Source organism: Rhynchophorus ferrugineus, unplaced genomic scaffold (genome assembly GCF_030347505.1).
Source record: "Rhynchophorus ferrugineus isolate W39M unplaced genomic scaffold, kcgeb_rfMv2 rfM3, whole genome shotgun sequence".
Taxonomy (NCBI): domain Eukaryota; kingdom Metazoa; phylum Arthropoda; class Insecta; order Coleoptera; family Curculionidae; genus Rhynchophorus; species Rhynchophorus ferrugineus.
The window spans coordinates 10,700,902-10,721,175 of record NW_027472582.1 but is presented as its reverse complement, the minus strand read 5'-3'; the positions used below and the strand labels follow the sequence as shown (position 1 = coordinate 10,721,175).

At 33.8% G+C, this 20,274-nt stretch overlaps 1 protein-coding gene across 5 annotated transcripts in view; it reads right to left on the bottom strand.

Annotated features, from left to right (window-relative positions):
* Positions 1–621: 621 nt before the first annotated feature.
* LOC143193519 (putative multidrug resistance-associated protein lethal(2)03659) overlaps positions 622–20,274 on the bottom strand; it is a 34,267-nt gene continuing 14,614 nt past the window's right edge. For all 5 annotated transcript variants that reach the window (XM_076399771.1, XM_076399772.1, XM_076399770.1 and 2 more), the window contains 9 exons: positions 18,245–18,687; positions 15,404–16,051; positions 13,349–13,541; positions 11,529–11,895; positions 11,327–11,477; positions 8,621–8,851; positions 6,911–7,428; positions 4,025–4,462; positions 622–827 (listed from right to left, as the gene is read on the bottom strand). In XM_076399771.1, the coding sequence (XP_076255886.1) occupies positions 786–827; positions 4,025–4,462; positions 6,911–7,428; positions 8,621–8,851; positions 11,327–11,477; positions 11,529–11,895; positions 13,349–13,541; positions 15,404–16,051; positions 18,245–18,687 (3,031 nt within the window). In that variant the 3' untranslated portion in view covers positions 622–785. The remainder of the gene's footprint in view (positions 828–4,024; positions 4,463–6,910; positions 7,429–8,620; positions 8,852–11,326; positions 11,478–11,528; positions 11,896–13,348; positions 13,542–15,403; positions 16,052–18,244; positions 18,688–20,274) is intronic.

Below are 20,274 nucleotides of genomic sequence, written 5' to 3'. Positions count from 1 at the left end.
ATTTACGAAACATTTTAAAGGAGGTAAAAAAAATATAGCGTTATACTAAATTTTTATATTTTAAAATTTAATATTAATTAAATTATAAATTAGAGGAAATAAAACAATAAACCTTAACTATGCTATAAACTATTTACTAAATTACCACATATTTAAATATACAATTCTACTAATGTATTATATATCAATAAAATTTTATAACAACTTTCTTGTAGATACAGACCAATACCGTTTATTATTTCTTATGACGAACGCGTAGCTTGCAGCAGCCTGCAGTGTTCATAAATATAAAGCAAGGACTATATATTGTAGTAAATAGTAAAAAACGTATCTAATATATTATTATTTTTTGTTTCAAGACGCAATACAAAAGTTTATATCAGAGTCTTGTTAAATAAATGGTTTTTCTAAAAATAAATTACAACCATAAGGCATGTAACCCAACGGTAAATTTGGCAACATCGATTTTTGGCATTTCTCCTTGCCGGGGGTATATTGCGCCGACCGATATACGATTAAAGCCGAAAGTATTCGAATCGATGGACCACGATGATTTTTAAGTAGTATTAAATTGTAATAAAACTTTTCACTTATATTAACATATTAACATAATTAAATAACAGTTTTAATTACTAGTTAAATATTTTGATTTATTTAAAATTAATTACTCATATATAATTTACATATAAGCTTCTCAGATTATCACATTTTTATCAATGTTCCTTAGTTTAGGTGGACGAGATTAAATAATAGAAATAAATATTTTGTTCCCATATGCACGTTCCTTAAATAGTTTCTTCAGGATGATTTCCCTTCTCGTGGTAAGTCTAAAACAGAGATCAGTTGTACATATTGTTTTAATAATAAATTAAAAACATTTATTAGGTTATATTTATGGTAGGCGCTAAAAATTATAGAATTTTGAATAAAAAGTAGCAGCTCTTTAGAAAAGTTAAGGGGTGGAAGTCCCTATGGAGCATTTATTCATATTCAACAATAATAATTTAAAGAATTTGAGGAATAATTATCAATTAATGTTTCGATAAACTAGATGTCGAAAATCATAGCGGATGCGATTTGTACTGATGTTGACAGAGGATTTCATGATCGTAAAAATTGATTCCAACTCGTAAAAACAGTACAATAACAAAATAAATGCTGAAGTATGAAGAGGGTACATGTTAAGACTGTCAAATTTGCTTAGTATAAGTTGTTAAAGTCAGTCTGTGAGATATCGCTAAAGAAAATAGGTAATATAAAAATAAATATAGATTTTATCCTTAATAGTCCGAAATGCTGTGAGCGCCAGCAAGAACAGGTAGTTAGTGAATGGTTACTATGATATAAATTATCACTGCTATCGATATTTAAAATAGTTTGCTGCTCAAGTTTCTAATCCGATATCTACAGTACTATTTTTCCATAAAATTCCAATAAAAATTATAATTTTAATTTACTTTAAAAGAAAGTATAACTTTGGGCAGCTTAGTAAGCTGAACACTAACAAGCATAATCTCCTCTAGCATTCTTCATGATATACTTTAAATTGCAGAGTCATATAGCTTGAAAATTAATGAAGAAAAGGCCGAAATATTGACAAATGACGGGTCGATCGTTGCTGTAAATCCAGTTAGACAATGTGCAGGAGTTGAAATGCTCCATATAGATGAAAAAAGTGACATCTACTATTGAAGTAATCAGTCGAACTGGCCAAGCTGTAGTGGTTATTACTTCTCAAAGATGACACGTGTCGAAGAGAGGAAAATTTACAATCAGGACTAAGATATATCTCTTTCGAACACATGGCTCTAAGACTTTTACGAGGTCTCAAATTCGATTCTTAACGCAAATATAGAAAAGAATAAACTATATCTTTCTTTTCTTTTCTTTTCTTTATTATCTTCCTTTTCTAACGGCGTTCCATTCTTTTCGAGTCGGGTACTAGTGTTGGGAACAATCGACTGAAATAGTCTATCGACTGTTCAGTAATTGACTACTTTTTGCTATCGACTATTTCAGTCGCTATTCGACTTTTTTTACTAGTAACTGTTTTGCAACACTTTCTTTTTCTTTCCTTTTTCAAGGTAGTCAATGAAAATTGTTCCATGCGCATTCCTAAATACAGACGCCATGACCTTGCCAGCCGACTGTTGCGTTTTCACACGCTTTAGAGCGGGTTCATCTTGTGCAGTCTACTCGGATGACTGTTGATTAGACTTTGGGGTGAAATTATGGAGCCATGTTTCATCCATTTTCACATATCGATGCAAAAACTCGGCTTTATTATGCTTAATCATCTTCAAAAACTGCTCCAAATCATCAACTCGTCATTGTTTTTGGTCAAAAGTGAGCTCGCGCGGCACCCACTTTGCACAGTGCTTTCTCGTACCCAAATATTCGTGAATGATATGATGTACACGTTCAGTTGATATCTTTAGAGTGTCTACTATTTTATTCAATTTCAATTTACGGTTATTCAAAATCATTTTGTGGATTTTTTTAAATGTTTTCATCGGTAACCTCTTTTGGTGTCCACTGCATTCATTGTCTTCGGCTCTCATTTCACCACGTCTAAACTTAGCATACCAATCCTTGATTGTTGATCAGTTAAGTTTTTGCTTCAACTGTATTTTTTTCCTTTCAAAAAGCAATATTTTATCAACACGCAAAGTTCCTTTTTATCCATTTTTTTCACAATAACAAAAGTTGCTTCACTCAAAATGCTATAATTCACAAACTAATGATCCAACAGCTGTCAAATTTATACACGCATTTTTTGAGAGTTTGGTCTAACTAAAAAATATATAGATTTAATTCTAGTAACGTCATCTATGTGTCAGGCCGGGGACTTTTCAATAGACATGTTACAAGAAAACAAAAAAATCGTGTTTTATGATGACAATGTACGGCTCTGAATATGAATAGTTTTGATAAATCACAAGAATTACTTTGAATAAACACCATATAAAATTCTGTTCACCAAAATTGCCGGCAAGAAACTTTTTAATTATCAGATCTATACATTAATTTTAAAGGATTTACAGCAAATTGTATTACTGTCTATTAAATCGCATCTAGTATATTTTTAACCAATTACATATTGAAGCCTCACCTTTCAGTATGTGTAATTTCGTCGAGGTGTGAACAAAAAATATTTGCAGTGTGTTGAAAATGTCAGAATTGGTACTGAGTAAATCGCATTTGCAGGAAGTTTCACTTTTTTATTCAATTTGAAAAAAAAAACGGCGACTGAAAGTCATCGAGTGCTGTTTGAAGTTTATACCATATTTTATCGACTTCAACATTTGAATACTGAATTCGACGTGTTAAAGGTGATGATTTTGATAGATAAGACAAAGAAAGTTCAGAATAGCCAAACACATTTGAAAACGACGATTTCAAGGCATTATTCGGTGAAACCATCAATCAGTGGGGATCACTATCAGCTACAATTGATATATTTGAGCTAAGCACTGCGCGAGAAACGATCGGAATACACTCAAAGGCACAACAAAGTTATGCTTCAGCATGACAACGCTTGGCCACATATTTGGAAACCAGTAAAAATATATGGGTGGAAATATTAAAATGCGAAGTGCATTTACCTTACCCGCCGTATTTTCCAGATCTTGTTCTTTCTGATTACTATCGTCGTGATCTGTCTAAGCAAAGCTTCACTTCTTATGAGGATACAACAAAATGGGTCAATACCTTGAATAAAATACGTTGTACCAATTTTTTACAATCAAGCTTCAAATAAAATAAGCTTTAAAACTAATTTACAGACCATAATGCAAACAAAACTTTGAAAAATTTCACTAAAAAGAATAGTTTATGTCAAACAAGGAGGTGACTAATGCTTGGAATTGTATAGAGAGCAAAAATGAAATAAATTGCTTTTCCATAATATTCAACAGACTTATTGAACTACCCTCGTATAACATTAGCACTGAAAAAATTCAGTGCTTATTATTGCGCTAGCTTTTACCATCATAACCAGTTAATTTTATGAATTTACCGTTACCTTTTCGGCTATTTGTAACAAGTTACCGGCCATTGCACGACCGGTTTGACGAACCAATACTGAGAATATGCCGTTCTTATTTCGAAGTAGTTCGAACGGATGACCGTATTCTGCCATTCGTCCGGCGTCCATCACCAGAATTTTATCAGAGTCCATGACGGTATGCAATCTATGAGCTATCGTGAGTACCGTGCATTCTCTGAAACTTTTTCGAATCGTTGCCTGAATCATTGCGTCCGTATGAGGGTCCACGCTAGCAGTCGCCTCGTCTAATATCAAAATGGTATTCTTCCTTAGTATGGCGCGAGAGAGACAAATTAACTGGCGCTGTCCCACACTGAAATTCGAACCGCCTTCCGAAATGTTACTCTCTAATCCACAGGGAAGGTCCGCAACGGCTTCTTTGAGCTCAACCTCGGTCAAGGCATTCCAAATTTCCTACAAGAAAAGTGTCTTAATTATTTATCAGTTATTATAAGTATTAATAAACTGTTCAATGATGTTTATCGTTTAATAATAGCATGTTTAGTCATTTTTATATTTCTGAAACTCATTATTATCTTATTTATAAACAAAAGTCGACAAAAACTGAAGCTTTCGCCGATTGTTTCGAACAAACCTTTAAACCAAATGAAATTGAGCTTTAACATAATGTACCAATGAGCTAGTGTGAACATTTTCCGATTAAACTTGTTGCATCAAAAGAAATCTATAGAAAAGTCCTAAAAAAAGGAAGTCTAGAAAGTTATAAAAAGTGACATCAATCCAAAGAAAGCACCGGGCTATTACTTAATAACCGTACAAGTGGTGAAAAATCTACCAAGAAAAGCAACTATAAAATTCACCAATCTAATGCTAAATTCGCCTGCTAAATGCAGCATTCCGATTCAAACATGTTCCAAAAACATACACCAAATGATCTTTTATCCACCAATTTCACTGAAAAAATATATTACTTCCACATCACTTTTTTCTTTAAATATTAATATTTCGGAGTTGAAACAATTTGATGTGACATGTATCTGTTTATGTAAGCTTGACTTCAATTGATTTTTGTTCAAGTTGAATAAATAACAACAAATATTTAACATATTTGTTTAAATAGCTGAATCAACACAAATCAAGCACAAGCTAGTAACAGGTCAATTGAAAAGTGCCCAGCCTGACACATATATGACGCTACTAGAATTAAATCTATATGTTTTTAGTTAGACCTAACCATCAAGAGATGCTGTCGGATCATTAGTTTTTCAAAATTATAGTATTTTGAGTGAAGCAATTTTTGTTATTGTGAAAAAAATGATGAAAAGGAATTTCGCGTGTTGATAAAATATTGCTTTTTGAAGGGAAAAAATACAGTTGAGGCAAAAACGAGCAAAAATCACAAGTAAGTGAAAACGATGGCAAAAATGGCTTGATAAAGTTTTCGAATACTGCCCCAGGAAAATCAACCATCAAGGATTGGTATGCTAAGTTTAGACGTGGTGAAATGAGCACCGAAGACGGTGAGCGCAGTGGACACCCAAAAGAGGTTGTTTCCGATGAAAACATTTAAAGAACCCACAAAATGATTTTCAATAACTGTAAATTGAAATTGAATGAAATTCCAGACACTCTAAATATATCAACTGAACGTGTACATCATATCACTCACGAATATTTGGGTACGAAAAAGCTCTGTGCAAAGTGGGTGTAACGAGGAGTTGATGATTCGGAGTAGTGTTTGAAGATGATCAAGCGTAATAAACCCGAGTTTTTTGTCGATATATGACAATAGATGAAACATGGCCCCATCATTTCACTCCGAAGTTAAATCGACAGTCATCCGAGTGGACTGCACACGATGAACCCGCTCCAAAGCGTGGGAAAACAGTCGGCTGACAAGATTATGGCGTCTGTATTTTGGGATGCGCATAGAATAATTTTCATTGGCTACCTTGAAAAAGGACCATCAACAGCGACTATTACATAGCGTTGTTGGAGCGTTTGAATGCACCGTGTCACAAGTAAGTGAAAACGATGGCAAAAATCCATAAATTGAGCTTTAAATTCCTTCCTCATCCATCGTATTCTCCAGATCTGGCCCCAGCGACTATTTCCTGTTCTCAGATCTCAAAAGAATGCTCGGTTTTGCCAAAAAAATATGTTTTACTATGATAGACCGGAGACTTTTCAATTGACCACTTATATATAAATCTGCAAGTAGCCTCAAATGGAAATACAGACAAATATCTTGATGAACCTCGATGTTGAACTCCGGTGGAAGCCACATGTTAAATATACTGGTTATTGGACAGATATCCAACCTTGACTGTAGTCATCATAAGCTTTTGTTTTACCAACAAATTGTGAAACTAGTGTGGACCTATATTATTCAACTGCAGTTGTACCAGCTAAAGAAATGGAAATATCATACAAATATTCCAAAACAAGGTACTGTGGGGTATTGTTGATGCACCATGCTCCTGCATGAGGATATAAAGGTAGAAGTTGTCGATAACGTTATCAAGGACCATTTCCAAAGACTTGAACAGAGGCTCTATCAGCGCATTAATGTTGAAGTTCTCGAGCTCCTAGATAATGATGGATTAGTTAGAAGATTAAAGGAAGTAAAACCATTTAACCTAGTTCAGTGAAGTTATAAGTAAAATCCAGTGCACATTGAAAAGAAGTGACATATCGTAGAATAAGTATTTCAACATAATTATTTTAAAACCGTAGCAAATTAGGATAAAAACAAATAACTTATTAGTGTTAATTTATTAGATCAAAATAAGATGGAAATTGATTGGATATTACATTGAAATATTATTTCACCCCATAAAAACTTTATTTTCTATCGAACGACAACTTTTATTGCTCAGCCTGGAATATACGATTACTCACTTCGTCTTTATATTCATCAAAGGGATCCAAATTTTTTCGTACAGAACCTGCGAACAGTACTGGCTCTTGCGGTATGATGGACAAATTCGATCTTAAACAGTTTAGGGGTATATGCTGGGTATTAACATCATCTATTATGATTTTGCCTTCGATGTTCGCTAGTCTAAACAACGCCGAGATGATGGACGATTTCCCAGCGCCAGTCCTCCCAACAATTCCGACCTTTTCACCCGATCGTATAGAGAAACTTATGTTGTTCAACACTTTTGGACCGTCTTTGCTGTATCGCAGCGACACGTCCTGGAATGCTAGTCGTCCAGTTTGAGGCCAATTGTTCGGTGGATTTATGGGTTTGTCGGTGAAGGTCACTTCCGGAACCACGTCGGCGTACTCTTTAATACGTTCCACTGACGTCATGGTGTTCTCCATCTCGCTCCATTGTCTAATTCCATACTGAAACCAGCCCGTCAGACTTATCGCTTGCGTGATGGCTAGACCGACGCTTCCACCAAACGCATCTTTAACAATAAATTTGAATGATGTTATTTACAATGAAGAAGTAATAGGTCAATTGAAAAGTCCTCGGCTTACCATAGTGAAACACATTTTTTGGAAAAATTACTTTTTTTTATTCAACATAATTCCCTTCAAGGGTAATCCACTGATTATAGCGACCCTCCAACTTTTCGATACCATTTTTGTAATACGATTTGTCCTTTGCTTCAAAATAAGCCTCAGTTTCGTCGATCACCTCTTCATTCGATTTCGAACATTTCTTACCAGCGAGTATTCTTTTGAGATCTGAGAACAGGAAATAGTCGCTGGTGGCCAGATCTGGAGAATACGGTGGATGAGGAAGAAATTCGAACCGTAATAGTCGCTTGTTCAGTAGTCAATGAAAATTATTCTATGCGCATCCCAAAATACAGACATCATAAACTTGCCAGCCGGCTGTTGCATTTTCCCACGCTTCGGAGCGGGTTCATCGTGTGCAGTCCACTCGGATGACTGTGGATTGGACTTCGGGGTGAACTGATGGAGCCATGTTTCATCCATTGTCACATATCAACGCAAAAACTTGGGTTTATAACGCTTGATCATCTTCAAACACTGCTCCGAATCATCAACTCGTCGTTGTTTTTGGTTAAAAGTGAGCTCGCGCGGCACCCACTGCATAAAGCTTTCTCATACCCAAATATTTGTGGATGATATGATGTACATGTTCAGTGGATATCTTTAGAGTGTCTGCTATTTCATTCAATTTTAATTTACGATCATTCAAAATCATTTTGTGGATTTTTTAAATGTTTTCGTCGGTAACAAACTCTTTTGGGCGTGCACTGCGTTCATCATATTCGGTGTTTATTTCACCACGTCTAAACTTAGCATACCAATCCTAGATGGTTGGTTTCCTGGGTTCGGAAACTCAAGCATCAAGCCAAGTTTTTGCTTCAACTGTATTTTTTCACTTCAAGCAACAATATTTTATCAACACATGAAATTTATTTTTATCCATTTTTTTCACAATAACAAAAGTTGCTTCACTCAAAAAGCTATAATTCACAAACAAATGATCCGATAGCTGTCAAATTTATACACGCGTGTTTTACGACTTAGGACTAACTAAAAAATATAAGGATTTAATTATAGTAGCGCGATTTATGTGTCAGACCGGGGAATTTTCAATTGACCTCTTATAAGAATACATACCAGTTTTTAGAAACAAAAAGCTAAAAGTCACCAGTACTACAAATATGACGGTATGGAGATCCAGCCAGTATCCAAAGGCTCTAGTAGTAGCGATGAACATGAAGTACGTCGAGCTATAAACATCCTGATAGTTGTCGAATTGCTGTTTTAGCATCTCTTGGGCTCCGAATGCTCGAATTGTCGTTAGACCTTGGAGGGATGCCGTCAAGTGGGAATAAACCGGGCTTCTTGCTAAAAACGTTATTTTTCTGTATAGGTAAGAAGCGAAGCTGTCCAAAGCCAAACAAATATCGATATGTCGATATTTTATTACTTTGAACAACAAAAAAAGGTCACTGATTTGTAAAAAATATATCGGATTATTGAAAAATATCGATATTGGAGAAACAATGTAAAATTTGTCATTACACTCTGTAGGTCATTACAGTAAAAATATTCATATTTATTTAATGCATTATTTTGATTTCAAACATAGGAGAATGTATTAGTTAATTAGAATTATACAAATACATAACAAATTGCTATTATACCAGCAAGTATTGAATAGATGCAAGTTTCGCAAAAAGTAATATAAATACAATACAAGTTTTCCAGAACAAAGCATTGTAGGTGCACCCAGATACTAGGGACACCAGAAGGGACTGAGATAATAACAGAATGAGAAGAAATTTCAAAAGAATCAATATTGAAGTATTACAACTCTTGTATAACACCAGCACAGGGCATGGACTCAAAAAATTCAAATCATTTGATCTTGTGTGGTGTAGTGAGGTGCATTTAACAAAGAAAAAGCAGTGTAACAGCAGTAAATATATACCTAGATTTAAGTTATTGTAAAGACTAATTGTAGATTAGTCGGTAACGACTAGTAATAATGTAATAAATAAATGATGACTGAGAAGCAAAAGAAGGCCATTTAATTGAAAAAAATATTAATTTGTTGATTGTAGGGAAAATATCTATATTTCTATCGCTTTGTTAAAAAAAAACAACAATACTGCGCAGGAATGTTGATGTTTGGCTATTTATGATTGTAAAATTGCAAAAAACACTTCAAAGTAGACTATGTAAGTAGTAAATGTATTAACTATAAAATTGTTATTAAATTTGTTAAAAAAAACTAATGGATATTAAAAAATAAGGTATCCTAGAACCTAGACGTTAAATGACACAATTTTAACAAAATAACTAAGGCAGGATAACTTTTAAGCCCAATAAAAAGGTCAAAAAATGCCGAAAGAGTAAAAGGCGAATAATAAATTAAAACGAAGTTATAGAATCAAAGTAAATCTGCAGAAAATTTAATGTGAAGTTAGCTGTTCAAGTATCTAGAAAGCATGTAGTATATTGATATTGTTGCAAATAACATTGTCTGTATGAAAAAATGCGATGATTAAGTCAAACAATTTCTTTAAATTTACTAATTCTTGAAAAAAACTATGTTCAAAGAAGGTGAATTTGAATAATCTCAGAGAAAATAAGTACAATAAGTAAGAAAGTAATATAATAATAAGGAAGAAGAGTGCAATAAGTACAAAGGGACTACTAGAGGTAATATACTAATAACATATGTTAAGAATATTTAATTCAATGTTGACATATATATTTGACAATATACAGGTTTTGTTTGGTTTGGTCTCATAAATTTGATTATAAAGATTAAAACCTAATTATTAATTTCAAAATTTGTATATATATATATATATATATATATATATATATATATATATATATATATATATATATATATATATATGCTTTTTTTTTAAACCGTTCGAGTATTTTCTTCATTTTTCATCAAAAACTATTAAATTATGCTATATATTTTAGATTTTCACATCTCAATGTTATTGTTATGGTGAATAGTATGTTTTTTTTCTCTTTCATTTACAAATTATTACGTAAATTGTTTTAAATGTTAATATTTCGAAGTTGAAACAATACTTATTGATATAAGCTTAACTTTGATTGAGGGAAGGGATTTTGTTATCAATAATAAATAGTTTTATAATTGTTCACGTTGGATGAATAACAAAAAATATTGAAAATATTTGTTTAAGTATTTTTTTCAGCATTAATTGACATTCATTACTTACTAGCAGCTTCGAGACGTTTTATCTCCCGACTAGTTCGAATGAACACTATCCTTATCAAATAAAATATACATATGTATATATATATATATATATATATATATATATATATATATATATGCTTATTTTTTAAACTGTTCGAGTATTTTCTTCATTTCATCAAATTCTTCTTAGTTTTATAATAGTTCACGTTGGATGAATAACAAAAAATATTGAAAATATTTGTTTAAGTATTTTTTTCAGCATTAATTGACATTCATTACTTACTAGCAGCTTCGAGACGTTTTATCTCCCGACTAGTTCGAATGAACACTATCCTTATCAAATAAAATATACATATGTATATATATATATATATATATATATATATATATATATGCTTATTTTTTAAACTGTTCGAGTATTTTCTTCATTTCATCAAATTATTACGTAAATTGTTTTAAATGTTAATATTTCGAATTTGAAACAATACTTCTTAACTTTGATTGAGGAAAGGGATTTTGTTATCAATAATAAATAGTTTTATAATAGTTCACGTTGGATGAATAACAAAAAATATTGAAAATATTTGTTTAAGTATTATTTTCAGCATTAATTGACATTCATTACTTACTAGCAGCTTCGAGACGTTTTATCTCCCGACTAGTTCGAATGAACACTATCCTTATCAAATAAAATATAGTCAGTATAAGCCCTGTAGGGATCAGCATAATAGGCGTGACTACCGCCACAACTACCGAAATAGAAGCCATCATTAATCCAATCTGTAACTCGGGGATTTAGCTATACAAAAATAATTCAACAAAAATGATTACCTGTAACGTGTCAGATATAGTAACCGGCAGCCATTCATCAACCAAATTCATGTCCTTGGAGAACCTGTTCAATATCCTTCCCGATGGGTTTAAAAAGAAGAATCTCATGCTGGCGTATACAATTTTCGAAAACATGTTGTTATGTAGGTTGATGGAAGCAGTAATACAAAACCGAAAGAATAAAATGGCTCTGGAAATTAGCATGACGGCTACTATGACTATGAGAACAGCATATATCGTGAGAAATCCGTCACTTTCAGATAAATATGAATTAAACCGATTCATCAATGTAGTGTCTATTAAATTCACATTTTCAGTCATGTTGTTTGTTACTATTGGACCTTGATTCTGTTGTTCCCAGTTTACCCTTGAAAATATAATTAAAAATTAATTGAACCTATAACGGAAACCAAAAAAAGCAGGTGTTCAATAAGTCTTGTCATTTTTTTTTAAATTTTCCATATTTTTGAATTAAGTATTCATAAACTGTACGAAACCAAAGTAAAAAAAGTGAACATGGAAAAGATTTCACTAAAAGAAAAAAGGAAAGATTTTAAGATTTTTCTTTCTACTTCTGTGGATTTAATTAATATAAATTTGGTTATATTTGCAATTGTTAATTCTTTGGTTATAATTTTTTTGTATTTGATTGCGAAAAAGTTAAAAAACTTTAAGTATTTTAACGGTAATAAGAAAGGGAAAGTAAGAAATATAACTAGCAAAACTGACGAAGACAAACTATAAGTTATATATCAGTTAAAGCTTCAAGTAAAGTTGTAGCTTTTTCTTTGATTTTATTTACAAAATTTACTACGAATGTTTTATATTAACTAATAACTCACATTTATATATTTATAAAAAAAAGAATTCTAAGTGTCGAACGACGTAACATCAACCATTACCAAAATTGAATAAGTAGTATAAAAATAAAAATCCCTAAGGTGGCTTAGTTGCCACAGTGATAAAGGCGACAAGACGGTCCACCTACTGTTGCGATAGTTGCAGGTTTGAATCCTGCTAGAGCCTGGTCGTAAAATTCTGTTTGTGATTGTTTAACATTTGCGATTGTCCTTAGGCAATAGTGTAAAATCCGACAAGGAAAATGATCCCAGTCTCGTCTGTAACTAGGCTGGATACGACCGGATGTCTTCTGGGATGATTTCTAAGTTGGTCACTTGCCAATCGGTAGGCTTAAGCCGAGAACCATGGTTCTGAGCTCACGTTAAACTGTAGGTCCAGTCCAGATAAACCCCCGTTGGCAAAAGGAGACTTTAAAATATAAAAAAGGCCACACAACGTCAGAAAAAGTAAAAGCTGAATAACTAATGAAAGTGAAATAATAAAGTCAAAGAAAATCATGTAGCTGTTTTGACATTGTTGTAAATAATACAAAGAGCCGATCATATACCACCTCCTGTGTTTTTTAGTGTAGTCTGTAAGAAGAATTCAGTTCTCATTCAGTTCCGAATTCAATTTTCTATTTTGTAGTTTAATTCATGCACATTCATGCGCAAATTGACGATTTTTTGCTATTAAACTTTGATAATGATTAAAAAGTTTCCAAATAACTTTCAAAATCATTTTTAAACCCATTTTTTAATACAAATTTGGTATTGAACCTGAAAATCAAAATATTTCCCACACTATCTAAAGATATATCGAATGCGTCTAATAAATATTTATCCGTTAAACCAAAATCTGATAATCAATCAAAACCACTTGAACGACCTATTAATAACTTTAAGGATTTAAAGGAATTAGATCATACTACTATATCTTATCTATAGTAATCTAAATATTAAACGTAATAATATACGTACCAAATACTCAGAAAATAGTCGGTCCCGCTAGCCAAGGCTTGAGATACCACAAAGAAAAATACAAGGGATACAAATTTAATTATGTGGCCTCCAGCTTGTAGATATGATTTGTAGACATTCCATGTAACTTTTCCCGTTAACGTACTTTCTTTGTCTATTACTGGATCAATTATTGTCTCCTCCACAAAATTTCCTGAAAAAATAATAATGGTATCTCAACGTATGTAACAGGTGAATTGAAAAGTCCACGGCCTACCATAGTAAAAATAATAAACATTTTTTTGGCAAAATTAGTTTTTTTATTCAACATAATTCCCTTCAAGGGTAATACACTGACAATAGCGACCCTCCAACTTTTCGATACCATTTTTGTAGTACGATTTGTCCTTTGCTTCAAAATAGGCCTTAGTTTCAGCGACCACCTCTTCATTCGACGAAAATTTCTTCCCAACGAAAATTCTTTTGAGATCTGAGAACATAAAATAGTCGCTGGGGACCAGATCTGGAGAATTCGGTGGATGAGGAAGCAATTCGAAGCCTAATTCATGGATTCTTGCCATCGTATTCACTGACTTGTGACACGGTGTATTCAAACGGTCCAATAACGCTACGTAATAATCGCTGTTGATGTAAGATAGCCAATGAATTATTTTATCCCTTCAAAAAGCAAACAACACGTGAAATTCTTTTCTATCCATTTTTTTCACAATAACAAGAATTACTTCACTCAAAATGCTATAATTCACAAACTAATGATCCGACAGCTGTCAATTTATACACCCACCTTTTGAGGGTTAGGGCTAACTAAAAATCATATGAATTTAATTATAATAGCGCCATCTATGTGTCAAACCGGGGATTTTTCAGTTGACCTCTTATTTATGATAGATCTTAAAAAAATGACGCTTAGTATTTCTTCAGGTTCTTCGCCTTCACTTATAACAGTGGGAAGATGAATTAATGATTGTAAATGTAATACTATAAGTCGTGAACATTCAAAAAAAGTAGGAGAATGGCAGAAATCGTTTCTTTTAAGTAATGTGAGCAACAAGAAGCAACGTTTGGAGTATTCTGACTGATTGGAGGAAAAATAAATTAATTTTGGGTATCGTTTCATCGATATAGATGAGACTAAGTCTACCACCGGAATCCTGAGTCAAAACAAGAAGACAAGAACGTGAAAATCAAATGGTATACTGGAGTTTCGGTTCCAAAAAAAATGGAACATAAAAATAATCGAAAAAATCGAATCTTGAAAAAAATCAAGATCGAGCCATTTTTTTACTAACGAAGTGCCTATCTGCAAGAACGTACTCCAACGAAGCAAGGGGTCAGATTTAGCCAAATTTGGAGGGTACGACAAATACTACGACAGGCAATTTCAAGGGATTTCAATATTTCTTTGACTGGTTTTGCTGTATAAGACGGCATGTTGTTACTTCAAAATCGCAATATGATGTTTTGAGCATATTGTGACTAAACCAATTTAGCCGTCAAATCTCCATATTTGAATTGCCGAAATCATGTTTCAAAACCTTTTTTTCATTTCATAATGCAGGAAAAGTAATGAGTGCCACAAATGAACGTTTTTATGCACCTCGTATTTGGTTTTCAAAATTTTGTAAATCTATAACGCTATTATTTTGGCAGAAAATGGCTTCTTTAATTTTAAGGTAAATATCTATAGAATAAAATTACATTGCATACTTATGACTAATGAAATATTGTAATCTAAAAATGCTGAACGGAAAAATCGTATAAAAGAACAAAAGAAAAAATATTTTATCATCAAGTCACAGACAAGACAGGAATCTATAAATTAATGTAACATAGGAATTGTTGCAATACCTACTTTATTCACCAGATTTTATTCCCTTTGATTTCTGCATATTCTCACATTTTAAAAAGCATGCTTAATAAAGATTTTTACAATGTAAGGAGCTAATAGTAACAATGAAAGAGTATTTCAGCGAGCTTATCGAACGACAAACCGTATTAAATAACCTATTATTATTTAGCTTACAAAAATTTACACCTCATAATTAAGAAACTTACCGCAACTTGTCGTCGATAAAGTCCTTAGGCGTTTTCTCGCTTCCGTTTCTTCTTTCTTATTTTCCTCCTCGACCCTCTTAAATTCCTCCAGAAGCTTCGTGAACTCCTTACCGGAATTCTCCATCTCTTCGTAAGTGCCCGAATAATCCACTCTGCCATCGGAGAGTAAATAAATGTTTTTGCATCCTTTCAAATACTGCAACTGATGGGTGACCAATACCACGCATTTATCTTTCAAATAATCGTTGATACAGTGTCGGTATATCTGTTTCCCTACGTGTGCGTCCACTGCGGATAGAGGGTCGTCCAAGAGGTATATATCGGCGTCCCGGTATATGGCTCTCGCCAAATTTATTCGCGCTCTTTGTCCTCCGCTAAGAGATGTTCCTCTTTCTCCAATCAGTGTCTTGTCTCCGTTCGGTAGGAGGGCAAAGTCTCTTTGCAGAGCGCATACTCTGACTACTTCCTGATATTTGACGACGTCGTATTCTGCTCCGAACAGAATATTATCTCTGGCAGTACCAACAAACAACCAAGGTTCTTGTGAGGCATACGAGACACTACCATTCACAACAAGCGAGCCGTCATCAGGCGGTAATTCTTTGAGAATTACCTGTAACAAAGTTGTTTTTCCACTTCCAACTTTACCTAAAATAAGACATCAATATTATCTAATAAATATGTTTTAAAACAACACTCAATAAGTCTTCTAATAAACACTCATAAGTTCAATTAATCTTCTAAAGAATCATTTGAAAATGTTATATCATTTCAGCTGGTTAAAAGACTTTTATTATTCTTAAAACAATGAAAGCAGCTTTTTGATAGTTGATAAGATATTATTTTTTGACAAGAAATATACCTCATGAGTGACAATGGATCTGAATTGAAAAAAATGAATATCAGACTGTTACAGGCATTGTTATTTATCGCCTATCTTGAACTTATAGGGTAGAAGTTTCTAGGACTATTACAAAACATAGATACATCGAGAGTAAAATCAAGAAAAAGCTTTTAGTTGCTTCCTTATTTTCCCAAATAATATCAAAAAAAACTCACAAAGTTACTCCATAGAAATATATTTAACTTAAAGGAAGTCCCAGTCTAATTGAAATCTGTTACCGAAGCTTATAGAACACTTTTAGAACCTTATGATAATGCTGTTCATTTCAATTATCGGTTTTAATTTCAACGATTTCAAAATAATGATTTTGATGCCAATGACAGACAACAGTCTGAGGAAGCAAAAAGATCGAAGATAATGCAAGCCCTATTAGATGAAAACCCAGTTTAAACTCAACGAGTATTAGATGTGAAGAATCTTTCGTAAAGTATTGTAACTGGCGACGAAAACTAAATATAGTTTATATACTATACCGAAACCACCTCACAGTTGACCCCTGTGGATCACTACTGCTACTGCATTAAATTTGGGGATATGGCACCCGCTGATCGGGCAGCCGTTATTGGGCACGAGGGCCCGGCGATTCTATTGATTCGCGAACCTGGGTTAACACATAACTGGGTACTGTTGTATGGGGGCAAACGTTATGACTGTAGCGACGGATGAGGTCGTTTCAGCCTGGAAAAGGGGGAGAGCTTAGCGGTGACGCGGTGCTAAGCTCCCAGCATGTCGACCAGCTCGCGAACAAGCGCGTTTTCAGTAGAACTTGAGCGGAGTTGATGTTTGTGGAATGATTGAGATATGAAGTGCTTGATTTCTGGAGTGTCAGTTTCCCTATGAATTTGATTATTTCTGACAAACCATGGAGCGTTTAATATTCTCCTGAGGAGCTTATTTTGGAAAACTTGAAGCCGTTTGACCTGGTTGGGTGTAACAAACTTGAAGTAGACATTAGATCCGTAGAGGAGTACGGACCGAATTAACATCTTGTAAAATAAGCATTTGATGGAGATGGGAAGTCTGCTAGAAGGGCAGATCAGAGGAGATAGCAGGTTTGCTATCCCCGAACCTTTTTGGATTGCTTTCTGGATTTGGGAATGCCAACCGAACCGTCGGTCGAAGTGAAGGCCTAGGTACGTGACATTATCCAGCTATGGAATTATTGCGGTGTCGATCTTAAGTTGCGAGACGCGCAGTGCGTAACGCTTCTTGTGGAAAATGATGGCCTGGGTTTTCAGGGGGTTGATTTGCAACCTCCAGAATTTGAACCACTTGACCGCATGATCGAGCTGCTTCTGTAAACGTTCATGAATTGTAACTTCGAACCTGGCGGCCGTGAAGAAAGCAGTGTCGTCAGCGTAAAAGGCGACGTCAATATGCTCTTTTCTCGGCATATCTGAAATAAAGAGATTAAATAAGGCTGGGGCCAGCGGGGAACCTTGAGGTACGCCAGCATCGATTTGTTTACGACTGGAAAGTGACGCCCTGATCTTGACCTGGAAAGATCTGTCCGAGAGATAGGACCTGATGAGAGCGGTTAGGTCTTCTGGGAGGACTAAATATAGTATGACAATACCAAGCAGAACCATCAACATCGACACCGAAGAGCAATATTCATGGCCACTGACCAAACATAGTGGTCTCTGGTTACCAATCAAATGGTTCAAATCAATGCGGTATGGCTTGAATGGCGTCAAAACACTGGAGAAGTGCGAAAAAAAATCGATGATTGGGTCCCAACCTCGACACTGTATTGCTTGGTATTATATGTTGTCTAAAAGATGGAAAAAAGGTGGAAATATTTTGATTGATTATTAAAAACATTAGTTAAGAATTAAGTAAAAACAACACTTATTTTTCTTAGTTAAAACAGACAGTATTGAGTGGTGTGTTATTGAGTGGTATACCTATTAAAAAGTATTGTTTTATATACATACCTATTACAGCAACTAGTTCTCCAGGTACGACCTTAAAATTAATTTGTTCTAACGAATTATCACTGGACGACTTAACCCATTTAGTGGACACGTTCTCCATTACAACACCTTTGTCTTTACTTGATACTTTAGTTGGTTGTTTGTGGTTAGAAATATGATCGGTTTCGTAAATTTCGTCGTACATTAGAAACTGCTTAATCCTTTTGACCGATATCGAAGCTTCTGCCAATTGGGTAATGCCTTGAGCAAAGGCATGACTCACTCCTTGTCGTAGTAGTTCGTACATGAGCGACAAGACGTACACGTATTTAGCGTTCAAAACGTTTCCTCTCAGTGTGAACACCAATATACATATAAAAATTAATACTCTTGTCAAGAAAATGTTTAAGGACATAGTCAACGCTTTTATCACTGAATTTTTACGAATTTCGCTCATCTCTGACCTGTAAAAACACCATTAGAACTTAATAATAATTCTAATTATACCAGTGTATCGATTTGTAACTAATTTATATGGGAGGGTCAAACTGCAATTATTGATAATAAAAAAATCTGAATAGCCGTGCAAAAAAATTATGGTTCATTAAATTGTGCTTTTTGGTCTGTTCCTGATGGTTCAGTTTATAGTATTTGGGTTAATAACGTTAAAAAACAATTTAAAAAATAATTTGAAGCAAATCTGGAATTGTTTAAAAAAATTTAAGGAATTTTCGACAAAATTGCAACGTTCTTGTGTAGAGCAAACGAGCTAATCTATGTTTGTCCTTGAAATTATTACTACATGTTGCAGTGGAAGATTTTTTTTTATTATTTAATTAATACATTGTTACTAGTCGTTTCCGTCTAACCTACAATTTGTCTTTATGATAACTTAAAACTAGATATATAACTAGGAGGACCCATCGGCCCTATCTCAGTCCCTGGTGAAATAATGTTTATACATGTCACTTCTGTATTTTTTAATATATGCACCTCACTACACAACACTACACAAGATCAGATGGTTTGATTCTTTTGAGTCTGTGTCCTGTTCTGGTGGTATCCAAAAGCTGCAATATTTCAATATTCTCATGAGAATGGAGCCTTTCCTCATGCCCCCTTGCAATTCTCTTGATTTCTTGACTGACTGTGGGTATCTGAAGGTCTCGATGTAGGTAATCAGTTCTATAGTATTTGGATACACCTACAATACCTCTCAGGACTTTGTTCTGAAAAATTTGTATTTTATTTATGTTACTCTTTGCAGAACATCCCCATAATTGAACTCCGTATGTCCATATAGGTTTCAATATTTACTTATATAATAGCAATTTATTATGTACTGATAATTGTGATTTTCTTCCAATTAGCCACTATATTTTCCTGCATCTCAACTCCAGTTTTTTTCTTTTCTTCTTTATATGTTCCTTCCAGCGAAGTTTTACATCGAGATTCATTCCGAGATATTTAGCGTTGTTGCTATATGGGATGATAGTATTATTTAATGTTAGTGGTGCTTGTACGGTCTGTTTATAGGTGAACTGCACATGTACAGACTTACTTTCATTAATGTTATTTTCCAAGCTTGTGTCCAATTATTTATATTGTCACTTGCCTGTTGTAATTTTCGTGAGGCTTCTTCACTATTGTCTCCGACAGCTATAATCGCAGTATCATCAGCAAATGTAGCCATCGTGATATTTTCCATTTGTGGTATATAACAAGTGTAAAGTAGATAAAGCATTGGTCCCAGTACACTTCCTTGTGGTACACCCGCTTTAGCTTCTTTATTTTAGAGTAAGTTTCTTCTTGTTTGACTCCAAACATTCTGGTTGTAATGTATGATTTTAATAGTTCTATAGGTGTGTTGTCTTGGTAGCATTTTTTGTAGCTTATGAAGAAGGCCTTCATTCCAAACCTTATCGAAAGCTTGTGCTACATCTAAGAATATAGCTGGGCATACTTTTTTACTTTCGAGAGTGGAAGATCAAAACCGAATAACTCATACTATAATAGAACTCAAACTGAAGACTGGATACCTGGATACCTGA